General features: G+C 40.8%; 1 protein-coding gene across 1 annotated transcript in view; it reads left to right on the top strand.

Annotated features, from left to right (window-relative positions):
• DNAH3 (dynein axonemal heavy chain 3) overlaps positions 1–22,381 on the top strand; it is a 211,951-nt gene that overhangs the window by 46,135 nt on the left and 143,435 nt on the right. The window contains exons 16-19 of the mRNA XM_054453424.2: positions 256–379; positions 6,124–6,277; positions 7,388–7,532; positions 17,829–18,040. Coding sequence (XP_054309399.2) covers positions 256–379; positions 6,124–6,277; positions 7,388–7,532; positions 17,829–18,040 — 635 coding nt within the window. The remainder of the gene's footprint in view (positions 1–255; positions 380–6,123; positions 6,278–7,387; positions 7,533–17,828; positions 18,041–22,381) is intronic.

Raw genomic sequence — 22,381 nt, 5'->3', positions numbered from 1 at the left:
CTTCTAGCAGTGTAACCTTGACCACTAGGCTCAATGGCTGTGTTTGCCATCTGTGCAAACAAGGATGATAATATCATCTACCTTCTAGCCTGGCCCTTAGTAAGTGCTCAACAAACGTCCCTGTCACTCATCCATGTGTTCATTGCCACCCCCACACCACTCCTGTTGACCTCTTGTTCTGTCTAATTAATTCGCCACATGCTGACCCGACCTATGCTAAACAGTGTCCTGGAGCAGACAGTATGTGTTTTGCAGATGAGGACATCAAATTGAACAGCACTCTGTTCCTCTGGCCAGACCAGATTGAAGATATCTTTGAAAACAGCCGGAACTTGCTCCTTCACAAGAGGGATCAGGCAGAAATGGATCTGATTAAAAGGTACTGGGAGAGTCTGGGATTGTTTTGGAAATGAGACCTGACTTCTTCACCCATGCTGCAGATTCCTGGTTCTGTCTAAGCCATCCCCCACCCCACTCCATGGCAATGTGTGGGCAAAGTCTGAAAACAATTGGTGGAGAAGGCATTTCCTTTGGTTTCCCACTGAGGGATGTTTTCTTTAAGACTGCTTCACTGTAATAACCTCTGCTAATGTCTTCCCTTCCTGCCTTGAATAATTGGAATTTGGTGGTGCAGAGAGAAAAAGGCAAAACTAGTGGCATATTATAACAGCCTCCCCAATAATAATAGTGAAATTGTCAGCCTTACATTGGAGACAACAGATCTGTAAGATATCAAGACAGAGATAATAAAGGCATGGCAGGGGGGCTGAGAAATTGCCTATTTTGCAGCTGGTCTTGTTCAGAGCTAATGTGGCTGTAATCACTTATTCATTCATTATTTGTCAATTCAGTTGGTATTTATTGTGGATTTCCATGATGTGCTATGCTCTATTCTAGACATATATGTGTGTTTGGCTGCTAAATAAGGATTTTAATCCAGCGACATAGAAAATATAGACATACTGACAAATCCAATAATGTCAAGTAAAGTGGGCCAGTGCCATGGACATGGTTTTACACACACACATACACACACACACACACACACACCCCCATTTCAGGTTCATGTTTTGATTGTGACCTGCAGATTCATATCAATTACCCTGTCCCCTTCACATAAGAAACTCCCACTCCCAACTTGAGCTGCCACAATTCCTGCAAATACTTACAAGAAAGGACAAGAATAGATAAAAGCAGGGATTTCTACACCAAATGGGAGAGTTTTGGCTGAAGGGTCAACCCATGTAGTTGCTACCTGGAAAATGTGGCCTAAGTGTGCTCCCCAGGGAGTGCAAAAAATTTGTGTGTGTGTGTTTGTGAATGTGTGTGTTTGTGAGTGTGTGTGTATTTTCCTGCCTCCACCTTAACGGATACTGGCCCTGGAGCCCAGAACTTAGCCTGATGGAAGGAATTGATTTCTTTTTAAATTAATAGACTATGTTTTAGAGCAGTTTTAGATTCACAGCAAAATTGAGCAGAAAGTACAAAGAATTCCCATATACCTCCCAACTCCCCCACCCTGCCTCCCACCTCCCCCCACACACACCCTCTACACCCTCTTCTATGGAACTGATTTTTTTTCCATAGGTTTTTGGGAAACAGGTGGTATTTGGTTACATGAGTAAGTTCTTTAGTGGTGATTTCTGAGATTTTCATGTACCCATCACCTGAGCAGTATACACTGAACCCAATTTGTAGTCTTGTATCCCTCACCCCCCTCCCACCCTTTCCCTGGAGTCCCCAAAGTCCATTGTATCATTCTTATGCCTTTGCATCCTCATAGTTTAGCTCCCACTTATGAGTGAGAACATACGATGTTTGGTTTTCCATTCCTGAGTTACTTCACTTAGAATAATAGTCTCCTGGCTGGGCGTAGTGGCTCATGCCTGTAATCTCAGCACTTTGGGAGGCCAAGGCGGGCGGATCATGAGGTCAAGAGATCGAGACCATCCTGACCAACATGCTGAAACCAGCCTGGTGACAGAGCAAGATTCTGTCTCAAAAAAAAAAAAAAAAAAAGAATAATAGTCTCCAATCCATGCAGATGCCGTTAATTCATTCTTTTTATGGCTGAGTAGTATCCACTCTATGTATCTACCACTTTTTTATGTCTAACCAGAAAGTAAAATCATTTTCCCCCAGCAATTTCTGTATTTGCTTTTTAATATAGTTTAACTTTTATTTTAGGTTCAGGAGTACATGTGCAGGTTTGTTATATAAGTAAACTTACGACTTGGGTGGCAAAATCACTTTTTTTGTTAGATAAATAAACTAGAAGCAAGCTCCTTCATCTTTGTGAGCCTCTGTGCCCCTCATCTGGAGAACGGGATAGAATCAGTCCCTCCCTCATGGTGCTGAAGGATGAAATGAGATGATCTGAGATTGTGCTTAGGTGGTAAACAGCATGTGGTAGGAATTCCAAAACTATCAGCTTCCTTCTCCCTTTGAACAGGGACCTCTGTGGGGAGAAAAATGCTTCTCAACTCCCAAGCCATCAATTTTGCATGCATGATTTTAGAATATTACCACAAGACCAATTAGAGACAGTAAATGCTGTTGAAGTTAGGAGGAGTGAGGGGTGGCTCTGTGAGGAATGGGAACAATTGTCATTTATGATGAGAGGAGGAGAGTGTTCTTGTCTCCTGAGGGGTGACTCTCAGCTTAATCTCATTCACTGGTTCCCCAGCTCTTAACAGCAGGGGCCAGCAGAGGGCGGCTCTAGAAGAGGCTCAGCAGGGCAGCCCTGGACGCAGCCCTCTCTTCAGTGAACCTTTAAATCCTTACATCCATCATGTTGCATTAATCCTGAGAACAGCCTGTGAGGTGGATTAAGCCATATTCATGCATCCATCCATCTCGTGTGAAAACAATCTTGCTTCCTCTGCAAGAAACCTGGCTTTATTTTCCCAGTCCACATTAATGATTTTGGGGTTCCTTGCTGATTATTCTCCATTTGCTGTCCCTACCCCACCCTCCGGCTCTGCGCCTGGAAGGTGATGCCCAATCTGCAGTGTTGGATTCTCTTGTCTGTTGGATCCGAGCTGGATCCTGTCCATGGAGCCCTGCAGGAGGTGGGAGAGTAGCTAGCGAGCTTTTCCTCCTCTCCCTCCCTGCCTGGCCCTGGGGCTCAGAGGCAGTAGCTGCATCCTTCTGATGTCAGTGCCTCCTCCATGGTTCCAGTTTTCCATTGTCCCCAGCCGGGGAGTCTTAATGGCTTCCCTCTGATGCTAGTCTCTGGGTGCCTCACTGTCTGCTATTTGTTCCTATAATCCTATCCATATCTCACCCCTACAAGTAATCCTTAAAGTGTCTTTCTTTGAACATGGGAGTGAATTCTATTTCCTGCCAGCATTCTCCCCTTATGCTCTAAATGGTCCCACAAATACAACTCTTATTCAACCTAATTTCCTGAGTGCCTACCATTTGCTAATGATTGTATTATTCTATGGAATATAATATATTGGGATATATATGTATTGGAATTTATTTATGTGAAACATTTATGGAATTTACATATATACACACACACATACACACAGCTGGTCACTGACTTACAATGGTTCAACTTATGATTCTTTGACTTTCTGATGGTGTGAAAGTGATACTTTGAGTACCCATACAACCATTCTGTTTTTCACTTTCAGTACAGTATACAATAAGTTACATGGGATAGTCAACACTTTATTATAAAACAGGCTTTGTCTTAGATGATAACTGTGGACTAATGTGAGTGTTCTGAGTGCATTTAAGGTAGGCTAGGCAAAGCTCTGATGTTCAGTAGGTTAGGTGTATTAAATGAATTTTTAATTTCCAGTATTTTCAAATTACAATAGGTTTATAGGGATGTAACCCCATTGTAAGTCGAGGAACAGTTGTTTGTATGTGTGTGTGTTGCGGGGACATGATAGTACTTTGGAAACTATAATGTACTTAGCAATTATAAGAAATTAGAGACAATAATAATAGTAATATTTTAAGGTAATCACTGAGCTTACATGCAGTTGCCCTCTGGGAGGAATTCAAAACTGCTTTCATCAGAGATTTCTATGTGAGTATAGTATTTGGAGCTTCAAAAAGAATTTAATGATGTGAAAAGGCACTTAGCAGCACCTAATTGCATGTGCAACAGAAGAATAATAAGCGTTGCCTCTCTCCCCCATCATTTCATCCAACTCAGTGGTAGGTTCCGTGGTTTTGGAAGTTATATGAAATTTACACGATGGTTGACTCAGGGATGTGAGCTGCTGCTCTCTGCCATAAAAGGGCAAAGGAAAACACTTTGGCACCCTGGAGGAAGAAGGGAAGATGTCTTACTTAGGGAGAGCACCCGACATTGTGTTTCACCAAAGCCTAAGGATTCAGATAGAACATGGTTCCTTGCTTATAGTGGATGTTCACCATTTTAATGAGTGAATGAATGAAACATTTTTACACTAAGGATATTCTTGAAAATGAACACTGACCAGAGTCTAAAATTACAGCTTATTACAAAACAAAAATAAAAAGCTGAGAAAAGGAATGGAGGCCGGAATATGTGGCTCATGCTTGTAATCCCAGCACTTTGGGAGGCCAAGGTGGGTGAATCACCTGAGGTCAGGAGTTTGAGACTAGCCTGGCCAACATGGTGAAACTGCATCTCTATGAAAAATACAAAAATTAGCTGGGCGTGGTGGCGGGCACCTATAATCTCAGCTACTTGGGAGGCTGAGGCTGGAGAAACTTGAAACCGGGAGGCAGAGGTTGCAATGAGCCAAGATTGTGCCACTGCACTCCAGAAAGAAAAGAGAGAGAGAAAGAGAGAGAGAGAGAGAGAGAGAGACTCAAACCACTTGAAAATTAATTCTCTAAATCGTGTTTAAGAAAAAAGCAACATTAAAACTGCCATAACAGAATTAAGCATTCTTAGGATAACCAAATTTATGAAATGTCACTATAGCTGATCTCAATTAAAAGTTCCCTTATTTGTTCAAAGAGTATTGATTATTTGCTGTGCATCAGATGGTCTAACTGCTGAAGACACAACAAGGAATTAAGGAAACAAGAAACATATTTATTTCCTTGAACAGAGCTGGGTAAAAATAAATAAATAACTAAAAATCAACTGTATTTATAGAGTTTACATTTTAGTGAATGTGAGCAAACACTTATGTATTGACTATTGTATACCAGGCTCAATTCTGAGCTTTTTTTGTTGTTGTTGTTCTCGTTGACTTTAACTATTGAGCTGGTATTTTTTCTATCCTTGTTTTATCTACCCAAGGCACAGATAGTTTAAGTGACTTTCCCAAGACTACATAGCTACTAAGTGGCAAGGTGGGAATTTGAAGCTAGCTTGTTTGTCTCAAGACCCTGTCCACTTCACACTATATTATTCTACCTCATTAGAAAAAGGGAGCAGTTCTCACTGAGACCTGGTTTGTTGATAATATGGATGAAGTCGATAAATCTCTGGAAAGGTCTCTGCTGATCACTCTAGCTACAGTAGCCCTCCACTTCCGTCTGCTAGTCATTCTGCCCTATTTTATTTTCTTCAGAGCATTTATTACTAACAGAACTATTTTATTGTTTGTCCTGTCTATGGATCTATTCATCCGTTCATCCAACCATCCATCCATTCATCCATCCATCCATCTATCCATCCATCCATCCATCCATCCATGTCTATTGTCTAGGTCTCCCTCAGTTAAAATACAAGCTCCATGAAGGTAGAGAACTTAATAGCATACTTCACAAATATATTCCTGATGCCTAAGGCAGTTATAGAATATATTAGGCACTCAATAATAAATGTCTAATGGCTGAATGAATAAACAGTATGTATATGTGTACATATATCTTATACGTATTTACCTGTACAGGAAAATACCTGGAAATGTTTAACCACCAATAGGCTCACAACAGCTCCATTTCTGGGAGGTGGTCTTATAGGTAGTTTAACTTATTTTTTCATCTTCATTTATCTTGAGAGAGAGAGAGAAAGATGGAGTGGGGAGGATTGGGGGAGGAAATCTGCAGGTAACTGATCGAATTCTCTGCAGGCGTAAATATGGGCAAGCAGTGCTGATGTTTTGAAAGTGCACAAAATGCAAAGTCCAAAGGTGACCAGGCTGTCTTTATTTTCAGATGCTCAGAATTTGAGTCGAGACTTGAGGGCTACCACAGAGAACTGGAAAGTTTTAGGAAGCGCGAAGTGATGACTGCAGAAGAAATGAAGCACAATGTTGAAAAGCTTAATGAGCTTTCGAAGAACCTAAATCAGGCGTTTGCAGAGTTTGAGGTTTGGGATCTTGAGATGGGGACTTATGACGCTGTACTGGTCTATTGGTTCTGATCCTTGGTTGTGAATTTCCTATTTCCTAATAGCATCTACTAGGTGGATAGTATTGGTTAACTCATTGGCCAGTTCTTTCATTGGTACTTTCTTTTTTCTTTTCTTTTTTTTTTTTGAGACAAGGTCTCACTCTGTTGCCCAGGCTGGAGTGCAGTAATGTGACCTCATCTCACTGCAACCTCCACCTCCTGTGTTCAAGTGATTCTCCTGCCTCAGCCTTCCAAGTAGCTGGGATTACAGGTGTGTGCCACCATGCCCAGCTCATTTTTTGTATTTTTAATAGAGAGAGAGTTTTGCCATGTTGGCCAGGCTGGTCTTGAACTCCTGACCCCAAGTGATCCACCTGCCTCAATCTCCCAAAGTGCTGGGATTACAGGCGTGAACCACCACACCTGGATCACTGGTACTTTCAACTACCTTTTCCCGTATCCCTTCATGACACCAGACTTTTCCCTTTATTAGTTACTGAGCACCCAAAGAAGAAATTATAGTGAGGTAATTGTTCACATATATTGAGCATTTATTATGTGCTTAGCAATGGTCAAGAGCTTCATATGTAATATTTCACTTAATGCCTGTAACACATCTTTGGATTAGGTACTGTTATTATCCTCACTTATCCCTGAAGTAAGAGAACTAAGTCTTGGAGAAGCTAAGTAACTATCCCCAAAGATCAGCTAGTAAGTTCTTTAACCATTGAAATTCTTACCTCTGAGGCAAGTCAGTACAAGGAGGTAACATCATATATGTAGCTAAAGTACATATGAAAATTATGAAAATGGAGATATGGCTGTCATAGAGTGGAAACAGAGATGATAGGGCAAGTAGCTGATTATCCTACAGTTTCAACCAGACAGACCTCAGCTGCCAAGGTCCTTGGAGGTGGCAGAGGGACATTCTTGCTTGAGTTCATGCTTTAGTTTCCTCTCTTACCCTCCAGATGAATAAGCATTTCCCTCCACTTGGTTTTCAAGGCACTGAGGAATTTGCCCTGGTGTCTTCGAGGGCTTAGGAGAACAACCCATCCCATAAACAGCATCTCCTTTTGCCTTGCAGTTGATCAATAAGGAGGAAGAGCTATTGGAAAAGGAGAAGAGTACTTACCCTCTTCTGCAGACCATGCTGACAAACAAAGTACCTTATGAGCAACTGTGGTCGACAGCCTATGAGTTCAGTATCAAGTCGGAGGAATGGATGAATGGTATGTGGTGATCTCACTCTGCTGGGACAGATGGGGATGGGGTGGAGGATCCACCCAGTCACTTCTGAAATACGGTTTGCACTTAAGAATCTGGCTGGACTTTTAATCAGATTCTGACACTCCAGATTAAGGCAGCCACAGTCAAAATTATCTGATGTGATAATAAAAATAGAAGGTGGAGAAAGAGCCAGATCTATTTCCAGGGTAAAACACAATAGGCAGCCACCCAGAGTCACGACTTAGATTTGCAGATGGTAGGAGAACAGATGGCAGTTTCATGACGGTGCTGCTTCAGGAAAGGCCAGGGTGCCAGGGTGCCATAGACATCTGTAAACTACCTTTTACTCTAGGATCTGGGGTCCAGAAAGGTATTGAGGAGTTGGAATCAATAGGACTTAATGATTGATCCGATAGGGGTTAAGGGGCAGGGAGGAAGAGGTTACTGTCCTCTCAAAGGTAAGAATTTTATTGCCTCAGAGGTAAGAATTTTAATGCTCAAAGAATTTACTAGCTGACCTTTGGGAAAAGTTACTTAGCTTCTCCAAGACTTAGTTCTCTTACTTCAGGGATGAGTGAGGATAATAACAGCAAAGAACCAACTTCCAGATGACTGGCTCAGGCAATTTGGTTGGTATTACTGTCACTGAACAAGAGAAGTGACAGATTTGTTGGGAAAAACAAAACAAAACAAAACAAACAAATAAAAAAAACCCATCAACTTGAATACATTGAGTTTGAGGCACCTGGAAACAATCAAATGGGAATATTAAATAGCAATTGAGTATATCAGTGTGGATTTTAGGAGAGAGATTTGGAGGGTGGGATTTATGTTGGGGAATAATTGATGTGTAGATTACAATCAAAGCCATGAATGATAACACCTGTGGAGTGTGTTTAAGAACAGGAGACAAAATCAGAGATCCTTGTCTGTGTGCAGTGGCTCACACCTGTAGTCCCAGCACTTTGAGAGGCTGATGCAGGGGGATTGCATGAGCCCAGGAGTTCGAGACCAGCCTCAGTAACATAGTGAGAACCCTGTCTCTACAAAAAATAAAAGATCAGCCAAGTGTGATGGTGCACGTGTAGTCTCAGCTACTTGAGAAGCTAAGATGGGAGGAATACTTGAGCCCAGGAGATCAAGGCTGCAGTAAGCTATGATCTGCTTACTACACGCCAGCTTGGGCATCAGAGCAAAACTTTGTCTCAAAAAAAAAAAAAAAAAAAATCAGAGATCCTTAGGTTTGAGCCTTTAGCAAGTTTCTAGTGCTTCAGTGTTTATAAACACAAGAAGGCCGGTCATGGTGGCTCATACCTGTAATCCCAGCACTTTGGGAGGCCAAGGTGGAAGGATTACTTGAGCTCAGGAGTTTAAGTCCAGCCTGAGCAACTTAGCAAGACCTTATTTCTACTAAAAACAAAATGAAAAAGTTAGCTGGGCATGGTGGTGTGCACCTGTAGTCCCAGCTACTCAGGAGGCTGAGGCAGGAGGATTGCTTGAACCTGGGAGGTTGAGGCTGCAATCAGCTGTGATGGCACTACTGCACTCCAACCTGGGAGACAGAGCAAGACCCTGTCTCAAAAAAAACAGTATTTATAAATTACCAAGTGTTTTTATTAGAAATAGGTATTGTATTTTTAAAATATTTTACATTTTATTTTTAAATTTATATACATTAAAATGGACATTTTGGGCATACATTTCTATGAATTTTGACAGTTGTTGACTTTCATATAAACATCACTGCAATCAGAAAACAGCAATTTCATCAACTCAATAAATTTCTTTGGACTGTCTCCTTGTGGTCAAATCCTCCCCCCAGTTGTAACCCCTGGCAACTATTGATCTCTTCATTGTTCCTATAGTTTTGTCCTTTTGAGGCTCCTCCTATAAATGGAATGATACAGTATGCAATCTTTCAAGACTGCTTCCTTCACTCAGCACACTGCCTTTAAGATTCATCCAAGTTGTTGGATGTAGCAATAGGTCATTTCCTTTTATTGCGAGTAGTATCCCATTCTATGGATACACCAGCTTAACCATTTACCCACTGTTTTCACACTCAGACTATTATAAATAGAGATGCTGTGAATATTTATGTCAATGTTTTTGTGTCAATATAAGTTTTTATTTCTCTACAGTAAATGCCCAGGAGTGGATTGCTGAATTATATTTAAAGTATATGTGCAAGTTTATAAGAAAATGCCAAACTTTTGTTTTCCACAGTGGCTGTGCCATTGTGCATCCCTCACCAATGTGTGATAATTCCAGTTGTTCCACCTCTTCATCAGTGTATTAGTCCATTTTCATACTGCTATGAAGAAATACCTGAGACTGGGTAATTTATAAAGAAAAAGAAGTTTAATGAACTCACAGTTCCACATGGATGGGGAGGCCTCACAATCATGGTGGAAGGTGAAGGAGGAGCAAAGGCACTTCTTACATGGCGGCAGGCAAGAGAGCATGTGTAGGGGAAATGAGCTTTATAAAACCATCAGTTCTCATGAGACTTATTCACTATCATGAGAACAGCATGGGAAAACTCGACCCCATGATTCAGTTACCTCCCACCAGATCCCTCCCATGACATGTGGGGATTGTGGGAACTATAATTCAGGATGACATTTGAATGGGGACACAGCCAAACCATATCAACCAGCCACTGGGTATTATTGTCCTTATATATATATATTTTTGAGATGGAGTGTCACTTTGTCACACTTTGTACAGTGGTGTGATCTCAGCTCACTGCAGCCTCTGCCTCCTGGGTTCAAGCAATTCTCTCACCTCAGCCTCCCATTTAGCTGGGATTACAGGAGCAGGCCACCACACCTGGCTAATTTTTACATTTTTAGTAGAGCCGGGGTTTCACCATGTTGGCCAGGCTGGTCTCAAACTCCTGACCTCAGGTGATCCACCTGCCTCAGCCTCCCAAAGTGCTGGGATTACAGGTGTGAGCCACTGTGCTTGGCCTGTATTTTTTTATTTTAGCCATTCTTATAAGTAGTTGTGGTGTCTCATTATAATTTTAATTTGCATTTCCCCAATGCCTAATGATCTTGAACATTTCTTTATGTGCATACCTGTCATTTGTATATCCTCTTTGGTGAAGTGTCTGTTCAAGTCTTTTACCCATTTGTTTAATTGGTTGTTTGATTTCTTACTGTTGAGTTTTGTGAGGTCTTTATATATTTTGTGAGATATGTGATTTACAAATATTTTCTCCAAGTCCATGGCTTGTTTTTTTTATTCTCTTTATAGTGTCTTTCACAGAGAAAAAGGTTTTAATTTTGATGACATCCAACGTATCAATTTTTCTTTTATGGATTGTGCTCTTGGTATCATCTCTAAGGACTCTTAGCCTAACCTTGGTCATGAAGATATTCTCCTATATTTTCTTCTAGAATTTTTATGGTTTTATGTTTAACATTTAGACCTATGGTCCATTTTGCATTAATTTTTTAAAAATATGAGGCTTAGTTCAAGTTCATTGTCTTACATATAAATGTCCAATGGTTCCAGTAATTGGAAAAAATAAATTTTTTTATCCACTTAATTGTATCTTTGTCAAAAATCAATTGTCCATATCTTCGTGGGTTGATTTCTTGACTCCATTCCATTCTGTCAATCTATATGTCAAGCCTTTCACTGATACCACATCAACTTGACAACTGTATTTTTACAGAAAGTCTTAAAATCACACAGTGTGATTCTTCTAACTTCATTTTTCTTTTTCAAATTTTATTTTGACTATTTTAGTCCCTTTATTTTTCCACATAAATTTAAGAATCAGTTTGTCTATACATACCAAAACACTCTGCTGGGATTTTGTTGGAAATGTTTTAAATCTATAGATCAATTTGGAAAGGTTTCACATCTTTATTACATTGAGTCTTCCAATCAATGGACACTTCACATCTCTTCATTATTTAATTCTCCTTTTACTTCTTTTTATCAGTGTTTTGCAGGTTTCAGCATACAGATCCTGTGCATGTTTTGTTAAATTTATACATAAGTATTTCCTTTTTTGGAGCTATTGTAAATGATGTATGTTTTTGAATTTCACTTTTTGAGGTAAATACTATGAAGCACAGTTGCTGGATTATATGGTAAGAATATGTTTAGTTTTGTAAGAAACTGCCAAACTGTCTTTCAAAGTTGCTGTACCGTTTTGTATTTCTACCAGTATAAATGACATTTCCTGTTGCCCCACATCCTTGCCAGCATTTAGTGTTGTCGGTGTTTTGAGTTTTGACCATTTTAATAGGTGTGTAGTGGTATCTATTGTTAGCTATTGTTGTTGTTATTGTTTTTAAATTGAGATGAGGGTCTCGCTATGTTGCCCCAGCTGGCCTCATATTCCTGGGCTCAAGCAATCCTCCCACCTTGGCCTCCCAAAGTGTTGGGATTACAGGCATGAGCCACCATACCCAGCCACTCATTGTGTTTTAATTTGTAGTTCCTTAATGGCAATGACATTGCACATCTTTTCATATACTTATTCGCCTCCTGTATATCTTCTTAGGTTAGGTATTTGTTCAGAGCTTTTGCCTATTTTTAAGTTTCAGGTTTTTGTTTTCTTATTGTTGAATTTTTAAAAATTCTTTGCATATTTAGATAATAATCCTTTATCAGATCTTTTTTTTTTTGCAAATATTTTATTCCAGATTGTGGCTTTTTTATTCTGTTGACAGCGTCTTTTACAGGGGAGAATCTTTTCATTCCTAGTTTATCATTTTTTTCCCATGTGTTGTGCCTTTTGTGTTGTAACTAAAAAGTCATTCTCAAATCCAAGGTCATCCAGATTTTCTCTTATGTTATCTTCTAGGAATTTTATAGTTTTCCTTTTTAGATTTAAGTCTATGATCCATTTTGAGTTAATTTTTGTGAAGGGTGTAAGATCCGTGTCTAGATTCTTTTTTTGTGTGTGTATATGGATGTCCAATTTTTTCATCTTTATTTGTTGAAAAGGCTACCTTTTCTCTATTATATTGCCTTTGCTCTTTTATCAAAGACCAGTTGACTATATTTGTGTGGTTCTAATTCTGGGTGGATTATGTATTCTGTTCCATTGATCTATGTGACTTTATTTTGCCAATACCACACTTTCTTGATTACTATAGTTTTATGGTAACTCTTGAAGCTGGCTAGTATCAGTCCTCTGACTTTATTCTTCTTCAATATCGTGTTGGCTATTCTGGATCTTTTACTTCTCTGTGTGAATTTTAGAATCGGCTTGTCAATATCCACAAAATAACTTGCTGGGATTTTTACTGGGATTGTGTTGAATCTATAGATCAAGTTTGGAAGAACTAGCATCTTAACAATATTGAGTCTTCCTATCCATGATTATGGAATATCTCTCCATTATTTATATCTTCTTTGATTTCTTTTGTCAGAGTTTTTTGTAGTTTTCCTCATATAGATCTTGCAAATATTTTGGTAGATTTGTGCCCAAGTACAAATTTAATTTTTAGGGTGCCAATGTAAATAGTATTATGCTTTTAATTTCTTTTTTTTTTTTCTTTTTTGAGATGGAGTCTCATTCTGTCGCCCAGGCTGGAGTGTAATGGCGTGATCTTGGCTGACTGCAACCTCCACCTCCTGGGTTCAAGTGATTCTCCTGCCTTAGCCTCCTGAGTAGCTGAGATTATAGGCACATGCCACCATACCCGGCTAATTTTTGTATTTTTGGTAGAGACAGGGTTTCACCATGTTGGTCAGGCTGGTCTCGAACTCCTGACCTCGTGATCCACCTGCCTCAGTCTCCCAAAGTGCTGGGATTACAGGCATGAGCCACTGTGCCTGGGCTATGCTTTTAATTTCAAATTCCACTGTTCATTGATGCTATCTTGGAAAGTGATTGACTTTTTAATGTGAATATTGTATCCTGTGATCCTGCTGCAATCACTTATTAGTTCCAGGAGTTTGTTTTATTTATTCTGGTGGATTTTGTTTTTATTTTTTATTTTTCCAATTTTTACATATTTATTTTTAGTTGGCAAGTAGTTATGTATATTTATGGGGTTCAATGTGATATTCTGATCTATGTATACATCATAGGAAGATTAAATCAAGCTAATTAACATATCCATACCCTCACCAATTTATCTTTTTTTTTCTGGTGATAACATTTATAATCTATTCTTTTAGAACTTTGAAATATACAAGACATTATTATTATTATTAATATTATTATTTGAGGTGGGGTCTTCCTCTGCCACCCAGGTTGGAGCACAGTGACGTAACCTCGGCTCACTGCAATCTCTGCCTCCTAGGTTCAAGTGATCCTCCCACCTCAACCTTCTGAGTAGCTGGGACTACAGATGCGCACCACCACACCTGGCTAATTTTTTGTGTTTTTGGTAGAGACAGGATTTTGCCATGTTGCCCAGGCCGGTCTTGAACTCCTGAGCTCAAGCAATCCACCCGCCTCTGCCTCCCAAAGTGCTGGGATTACAGGCATGAGCCACTTCACCCAGCTGAAATATACAGTAATTATTAACTGCAGTCACCATATACTACAATAGATTACTAAAATTTGTTTCTCCAGTGTAACTGAAACTTTGTACCCTTCATCAACATCTTTCTTTTCCTTCCCCATCCCTCTGCCTCATCCAAGCCTCTGGTAACTGCCTTTCTACTCTCTGTTTCTATGAAATTGACTTTTTTAGGTTCCACAAATAGTGAGATCATACAGTATTTGTCTTTCTGTGCCTGGCTTATTTCACTTAGCATAATGTCCTCCACTTCCGTCCATGTTGTTGCAAATTACAGAAAATTTTGAGACTGTTAATACTGTATATTACATTGTTTGATTTTCAAATATTAAACCAGCCTTGCACTCCAATGATAAGCCCTACTTGGACATGGCGTATTATTCTTTTCATGTGTTGCTGGATTCAGTTTCCATGCCTAATATTTTGTTGAGAATTTTAGTGTCTATGAGAGATACTGGTCTGCAGGGTTTTTTTGTTTGTTTGTTTGTTTTTTGTAATATATCTGCATGGTTTTTGTATCAGGGTATCGCTGACCTGTTAAAATAAGTTAGGAAATGTTTTCTCCGCTTCTTTTTTTTAGATGAGATTATACAGGTTTTGCTGTTATATTTTTTTTCTTTTAATGTTTGGCAGAATTTTCCAGTGAAACCATCTGATTCTGAAGTTTTTATATTTTGGAAATTTTTAATCTATGAATTCAATTTCTTCAATAGTTATAAAACTATTCATGTTTTCTAGTTTATCTTGAATAAGTTTTTGGAAGTTTGTAGTTTTTGAAGAATGGCTTCATTTTTAAAAAAATGGTCTAATTTATGTACATTGAGTTGTTTATAGCATTCCCTTGTTACCCTTTTAATGTCTGAGAGGTCAGTAGTGATATCCCATCTTTTATTTTTGATATTGGTAATTTGCATCTCCTTTCTTTTTTCTTTGCCTGTCTTGCTAGAAGTTTATCTTTTCTGTAGGCCTATCAATTTTAGTTTTCCAAGGAAACAGCTTTTTGTTTCAATAATCTTTCTTATTATTTTTGTTTTCAATGGATTTCTGTTCTTATTTTTATCATTTCCTTCCTTCTGCTAGCTTTGATTTATCTTGCTTTTCTTTTTCTAGTTACTTAAGGTAGAAACTTAGATGATTTATTTTAGAACTTTCTCCTTTTTTAATGCTACAAATTTATCCTTTATAGTTGTACCTCATAAATTTTGTTCAATTTAAAGTGCTTTCTAATTTCCTTTGAGACTCCTCTAGACCTATGGATTATTTATAAGTGTGTTGTTTAATTTGCTAGTCACTGCAGATTTTCTTGTTATGTTTTTATTGTTATTTCTAATTTAATTCCATTATGGTCATAAAAGACACTTCGCATGATTCTACTTCTTTTCAATTTATTGAGGTTTGTTTTATGACTCAGAATAAGAGTCATCTTGGTAAGTGTTCTATTTGCAATAAAAAAGAATGTGTACTCTGCTGTTATTGAGTGGAATATTTTATCAAGGGATGAAGCTGCCTTTGTTAAAAGTCAGCTTTGGCAGGGCTGTTACTGTGCTAGACATATCCCTCTCCATGGATAAGCAGCAAGTTCTGCAATGGGATTCCTAGTGAGTGTCGCTTCCACTTTTCCCCTGCAGTGGCTTTCAAAGTATGGTTCCAGGACAAAGCAGCATTCTCATTAACTGAGAATGTGTTAAAAATGCAAAATCTTGAGCCCTCGCTCCAGACCTGACTCAGAAACTCTGGGAATGGGGCCCAGAAATCTGTGTTTTAACAAGCCCTCCTGGCAGTTCTGATGCCTGCTAAACTTGGAAAACTACTGTGAATATCCTACAGAAATCTCTCCCTATAGCTCACATTTGGATGGCACCTTCTTTAGTTTCCAGTAGAGACACATGTTTTCCCCTTATTATCTGCCTTTGATCATTTAGTGGGGAGTTAGAATAGGCAGATGTGGTTAATTGCATGGCCTCACATTGCTTCTTTGCCTAAAAGTTATTTGTTTACATTCATGGGGCTGAAGATCATTAACCTTGAAGAATGACTTCAGCAATGTTTCTTAGAACTCTGGAATTTCTGGACTGGACAGGACCCTAAAATTTATTAATATTTCCTGCAACCTCCATATTTGAATCTTGACTGAGTTGACTGCATCCACAGGGCTACAAAAATTTCCACCTGCTGTCTCATCCTTTAAGATCAGAGTTAGAATTTCAGAATATAGCCTTTCCATAAGCTATGAGGTGAGAAGCTACTACAGCATGTGGATAGAGGGATCCATAACTGCTCTTCAAATAGCAGTGTCTAAAATCCCTGGATTATTTTATGTTCTTCTCTGTTGTTGTAGATATAAATTTGTCAGTTCAGGCTGTCTCTAGATAATCATAACCAGAGGGAAATTGCTTCTAACAGAAATTCTACTACTCCTCTTTGAGTGATTGCAAATAACCCAGGCAAGTCACTCTGTTTGTGCTTCACTCTTACAACTATAGAGTGGGAACAATGAAGTGTTAGCCTTACCTACTTTATCCATCCTACTGGGAAAGTCACTGTGATAATTCAGCCAAACCCTCCCAAGTACAGGCTACTCACTTGTTGCGTAGGTGCCTTTCTATTCTAGCCCAGCACCTACAGTATTTCCTGGTGCATGAAAGATACTTTTTTTTAATTTAAATTTTTGATCACGCAACAAAAATGTTGGGTTGATGAAGCAGGTGGAATTAACGAAGTTAGATTTAGTTTCAGCACTCCTGAAAGAAAAGTGTTTTTGAGTAAGTTAGCAACATCACATAGCAAGAGTTATACCAATTTGAAATATCCAAGCGGGGCAGCAGCATGGAAAGGTCTTGGCTGGATGTGAAACCCAAATGCTAAAGGTTCTTAGCAAAATAAAGGAAGGGGAAGGAAATTAGTGTTTTGGAGCAAGTTTAAACAATGAGGTGTTACTTTTTGTTTTTAAAATATATATATTTTTTGACAGAGTCTCACTCTGTTGTCCAGGCTGGAGGGCAGTGGCACTATCCTGGCTCACTGCAACCTCCACCTCCTGGGCTCAAGTGATCCTCCCATCCCAGCCTCCCAAATAGCTGGGACTACAGAGCATGCCACCACACCTGGCTAATTTTTTGCATTTTCAGTGGAAATGAGGTTTAACCATGTTGCACAGGCTGGTCTTGAATTCCCGACCTTAAGCAATCTGCCTGCCTCAGCCTCCCTCTCATATCTCCATTCACCTTTCCCTGATGATTAATATTTCATGGGTTTTGTGAAGCACTTTTAATTACTATTATAACAGCTTCTAAAACCAATAATAACAATTTTTTTTTCTTTTTTCTTTTTCTTCTTATTTTTTGTAGAGATGGGGTCTCACTATGTTGCCCAGGCTGGTCTCAAACTGCTAGGCTCAAGCAGTCCTCCCACCTTGGCCTCCCCAAATGCTGAGATTACAAGTGTAAGCCACGGCAACTGGTCAGAAACAAAACAAAAAGCTATTGATATGCTAATTGTACATCCATTGTATGCCAGGCATTATGTTAGCCACTGTACATTATCTCACTGAATTTCCACAATCACCCTCCAGGGTATCCATTATTACCCCTGTGTCACAGGAGTTACTGTTGAGGCTTAGAAAAGTCCTGTATCATATCTAAGGTTCCACTGGCTAAGTACAGGTTTCAGATCCTCAAAGCCTGCATGTGTTCCAATCTCCAAATGACAGGAGGCACAGCTCTAAGTTCAGGGAATTAAAGGTACGCATGACTAACATCCACGTGATGGTCTGACCCTTCCCTCACTCTTCTATTTCAGGACCCCTCTTCTTACTGAATGCTGAGCAAATTGCGGAGGAGATAGGGAATATGTGGAGGACAACATATAAACTGATCAAGACCTTATCTGATGTGCCTGCACCCAGGCGCTTAGCAGAGAATATGAAGATCAAGATTGATAAGTTCAAGCAGTACATTCCCATCCTCAGTATTTCCTGCAACCCAGGAATGAAAGACCGGCACTGGCAGCAGGTTTCTATCAATCACTGCCCGCCCCCAAGCAGCCCAGCCCAGGCCTGGCCCTGACTGTCCTTGGGAAGGCGGGAAACATTACTAGGTCAAGCTTCTCCTTTCCGAAAGGAGAATCTACTTAAAGACAAACGGATAGCAAATGAGAGTGGCAAGCCTTCTGAAGGAAGAGAATGAACTCCCTACCCCCTGGACAGGTTGGCCCTTTCCTTGGAACCCTCATTGCTCGTGGTTCGTTGAGTGTTGCTCCAGCCAATGGCCACAAAGGGTCTCCTTCCTGCTTCCTAAGCAGATGGGCTTTTGGAGGCCAAGAGCCTCCAAGGTGCAACAGGGATGTTCAATACAGTGAGAGGACCTTGATTTGCTCCTTGACCTAGGATACACAAAACAGAAAGTCACATCCCTCCCTGGGGGTTGCTAATAATACCAGATGATTCCCACTTAGGATGACTTTGGTGTGGCATTTCATTGTCAAACAGGTTCAGAAATAACTTTGCACTCTTCTTTCAGCCCTTTGGGCCTACAAATTAGAATAATAAATATTCTCCTTAAAAATAGCTGGGATTTTTATAAGGAACCAAGTGTGAGGATGATAAGTGTGGTGTGAACACTAAGCAGAAAAAAGAAAACTCACTGTGTTTCTAAAATAATTGTCACTTCCAAGGGCTAGCAATGGCTTTGAAACATCCTCTACCAGAGAGTCGCTCTGTATGGAATTGGAAGTGAAAATGGCTTTCTTTGGGCAGATTCTTCTCTGACTTGGCCTGTAATTCCCCCTCTCAGAACCACATTCAAGACCAGGCACGGTGGCTCAAGGCCATAATCCCAACACTTTGAGAAGCTGAGGCAGGAGGATAGTTTGAGCCCAGCCTGGGCAACATAATGAGACCCCCATCTCTCCCTAATTAATTAATTAATTAGCTAGGTGTAGTGGTGCACATTTGTGGTCCAGCTACTTGGGAGGCTGAGGTGGGAGGATTGCTTGGGCCAGGGATGTCAAGGCTGCATTGAACTATGATCGTGTCACTGCACTCCAGCCTGGGTAACAGAGGGGGGTAAAAAAAAGGCCACGTATAAGACTGAGGAAATTCTCTCTGAAAGGACCCAATGACAACACAGTGACAAGGAGCACTTTGCTCTCCCTAGGAAGACAGAGGAAGACTCTCTTAATACATGAGAGAGTCAGGGTCTTTTTGTAGGGAGGAGCTACTTTCAGTTTCCCAAAAAGTCTTGAACTCAAGACCTAAGCAAAGGATGGAGTGCTGTACAGACAAGGGATAGGCTGTCTGAGTAGACTTCTGTTTTTCTTTTTCTTTTTTTTTTTTTTTTTTTTTTGAGATGGAATCTCACTTTGTCACCCAGGCTGGAAGGCAGTGACATGATCTCAGCTCACTGCATTCAAGCAATTCTCCTGCTTCAGCCTCCTGAGTAGCTGGGACTACCGTGCCACCACTCCTTGCTAATTTTTGTATTTTTAGTAGAGATGGGGTTTCACCGTGTTGGCCAGGCTGGTCTCGAACTCCTGACCTCAAGTGATCCACCCGCCTCAACCTCCCAAAGTTCTGGGATTATAGGCATGAGCCACCGTGCCTGGCTGGGATATTTTTAAATTGTAATTTTAATTAATTAATTTTTAAAATAGAGACAGGGGGGCGTCTTACTATGTTGCCCAGGCTGGTCTCGAACTCCTGGCCTCAAGTGATCCTCCTGCCTTGGCCTCCTAAAGTGCTGGTATTACAGGCATGAGCCACAGTGCCTGGCCATGACTTCTGGTTTTGAAACGCCCCAGCAGAGGGATCCACAGAGGAGGAGTTGCTGTCAGTTGGTGCTCACAGGGTGCCTCTCCCCACGGACCCAGCCTAACTAGGACTTTGACCTGCATCAGGGGGATGGAGGTTTAGGGAGCTTAGGTGGGACAGGTGGCCTCTGGTAGTGCCAGGTTTCTCTATGAGATGGCACTATCAAGAGTGTCCTTGTCGATGGCATTTGGAGAACATGCTGCGGGGCTGGGAAAGTCATCTGCTCCACCTGGTGCTTCCTCTATGACGCTATTCTCGTACGTGGGCACTCAGAAAATCCCAACCAGGCCAAGTGTGGTAGCTCACACCACTAATCTCAGCACTTTAGGAGGCCGAGACAGGAGGATCACTTGAGGCCAGGAGCTTGAGGCCAACCTGGGCAACATAGTGTGACCCGTCTATTTAAAAAATTAATTAATTTAAATTTAAATTTAAATTTAAAAAATCCCAGTCAGATGCAGTGGCTCACGCCTATAATCCCAGGACTTTGAGAGGCCGAGGCAAGTGGATCGCTTGAGCCCAGGAGTTTGAGAACCAGCCGGGGCAACACTGCAAAACCCCATCAAGAAATAAAAAAAAAAATTAGCTGGGCATGGTAGCACATGCCTGTAGTCCCAGCTACTAGGGAAGCTAAGGTGGGAGCATCACTTGAGCCTGGGAGGTTGAGGCTGCAGTGAGCTGTGATTGCGCCACTGCAGTCTAGCCTGGGCAACAGAGCAAGACCCTGTCTCAATAAATAAATAATAAATAAATAAATAAATAAATAAATAAAGTAAAAAATTCTAACCATTCCTAGACATTCATAATTCTTATTTATGGGCCACTCAAATGATAGGAAAAAATATTTCTTACAATGATAGTAAAATAATAATGATGATATTGAAAATGTACTGAGTACCAGCTATGGTGCTGGGTACTGTGTTGCATACTTTATTTGGATTCTCACATTTCATCCTTAAAACAGGCCTTTGAAGTGGAGATTATTATTATCTCCATTTCACAGATAGAAAAACTGAGACTTGGAGAGATGAATTGTCAGATGGCTAGTTGGTGGTGGGGAAGGGAATTGGAATTTTTCTACACTGTTTGATTCAGCCTGGAAAAGTCAAGAAGGCAAAAAAGGTCCGGTCAGAGGAAGGGAGCGGGCAGCAGGGGGCAGTAAACCACAGTGAGAGGGGGCCAGGGAGCACAGCCCCAGGACAGTGGCTCCCAAGGAGTGAGCCCCTAAATGGAAGCTCAGTGGGCTGAGCAGTTAAGAGGCAAGTTCAGAAAGGACAAAGGCCCCTAGATACTCTCTGGACTGCCCCTAGGCAGAGCCCATTCCTCCCTGCAGTGTATGTAGGTCACGCCACAGGCCACCCCGGGGACAGCCGCAGGCCCGGGGATGTCGTTCTCTGCCCTGATGCCTAACTCAGGAGATCCACTGCCACGGATGCTGGCTCTGGCAGGGGGACCTGAAGGATGAGCCATCTGTAGCACTCAAGCCTAGAAGCTGGATCTTCTGAAGCCAGGCCATGGCTGTGCTGGGGGTTCTGGTCATTTACAGAACGTAGGTAGAAAAAGTTAGAGCCTTATGTTTGGGGCACAGACTTTATAGATAACAGCAAAGGGGTTGCTACTGTGGTTTAAAGCAAAATGAAAGCCACAAATCTAAAAGGCTTTTTGGATCACTACACTAAGGTGCATTTCTGATGTCCTATTTGCAATTAGTGTTATTTTGGTTATTTTTTCATCATGTGCCTATAACACTCTTGGTCTTCCAAGACCGTTATTTCAACGGTAACTACTTCTGGGTTCCTTGCTTTTGTGCTTTCTGTGTCATTATAAAAAATCTCCTGGTCTGGCCAGGTGCAGTGGCTCACGCCTGTAATCCCAACACTTTGGGAGGTCGAGGCAGACAAATCACCTGAGGTCAGGAGTTTGAGACCAGTCTGGCCAACATGGTGAAACCCCATTTCTACTAAAAATACAAAAATTAGCCGGGCATGGTGCCATGCGCCTGTAATCCCAGCTACTTGGGAGGCTGAGGCAGGAAAATCATTGGACCCAGGAGGCAGAGGTTGCAGTGAGCCGAGATTGCGCCATGGCACTCCAGCCTGGGCGACAGAGCGAGACTCTCTCTCAAAAAAAAAAAAAAGTATGGAAAAAGAAAAATTTTAAAAATAATAAAAATTTAACTGTTAAAAAAAAAAAGCAAGATGGAACAAGGTAACATTTGATCTTAGGGAGAAACTGCACTGATAGATGCCAAAACTCCAAAACTGGCCCTCTGTGACTAGTAGAAATATAATGTGAGCCATGTGTGTAATTTTTTTTTTTTTTTTTTTTTTTTGAGATGGAGTCTCACTCTGTTGCCCAGGCTGGAGTGCAGTGGTGCAATCTCGGCTGATTCCTGCCTCCACCTCCCGGTTCAAGCTGTTCTTTTGCCTCAGGCTCCCAAGTAGCTGGGATTGCAGGCAGCTGCCACCATGCCCGGCTAATTTTTGTATTTTTAGTAGAGACAGGGTTTCACCTGTTTGACAGGCTGGTCTTAAACACCTGACCT

The sequence above is a fragment of the Pongo pygmaeus genome, chromosome 18 (assembly GCF_028885625.2).
Source record: "Pongo pygmaeus isolate AG05252 chromosome 18, NHGRI_mPonPyg2-v2.0_pri, whole genome shotgun sequence".
Lineage (NCBI taxonomy): Eukaryota > Metazoa > Chordata > Mammalia > Primates > Hominidae > Pongo > Pongo pygmaeus.
The sequence above is the reverse complement of the archived record's forward strand: the minus strand, read 5'-3'. Positions and strand labels throughout refer to the sequence as shown.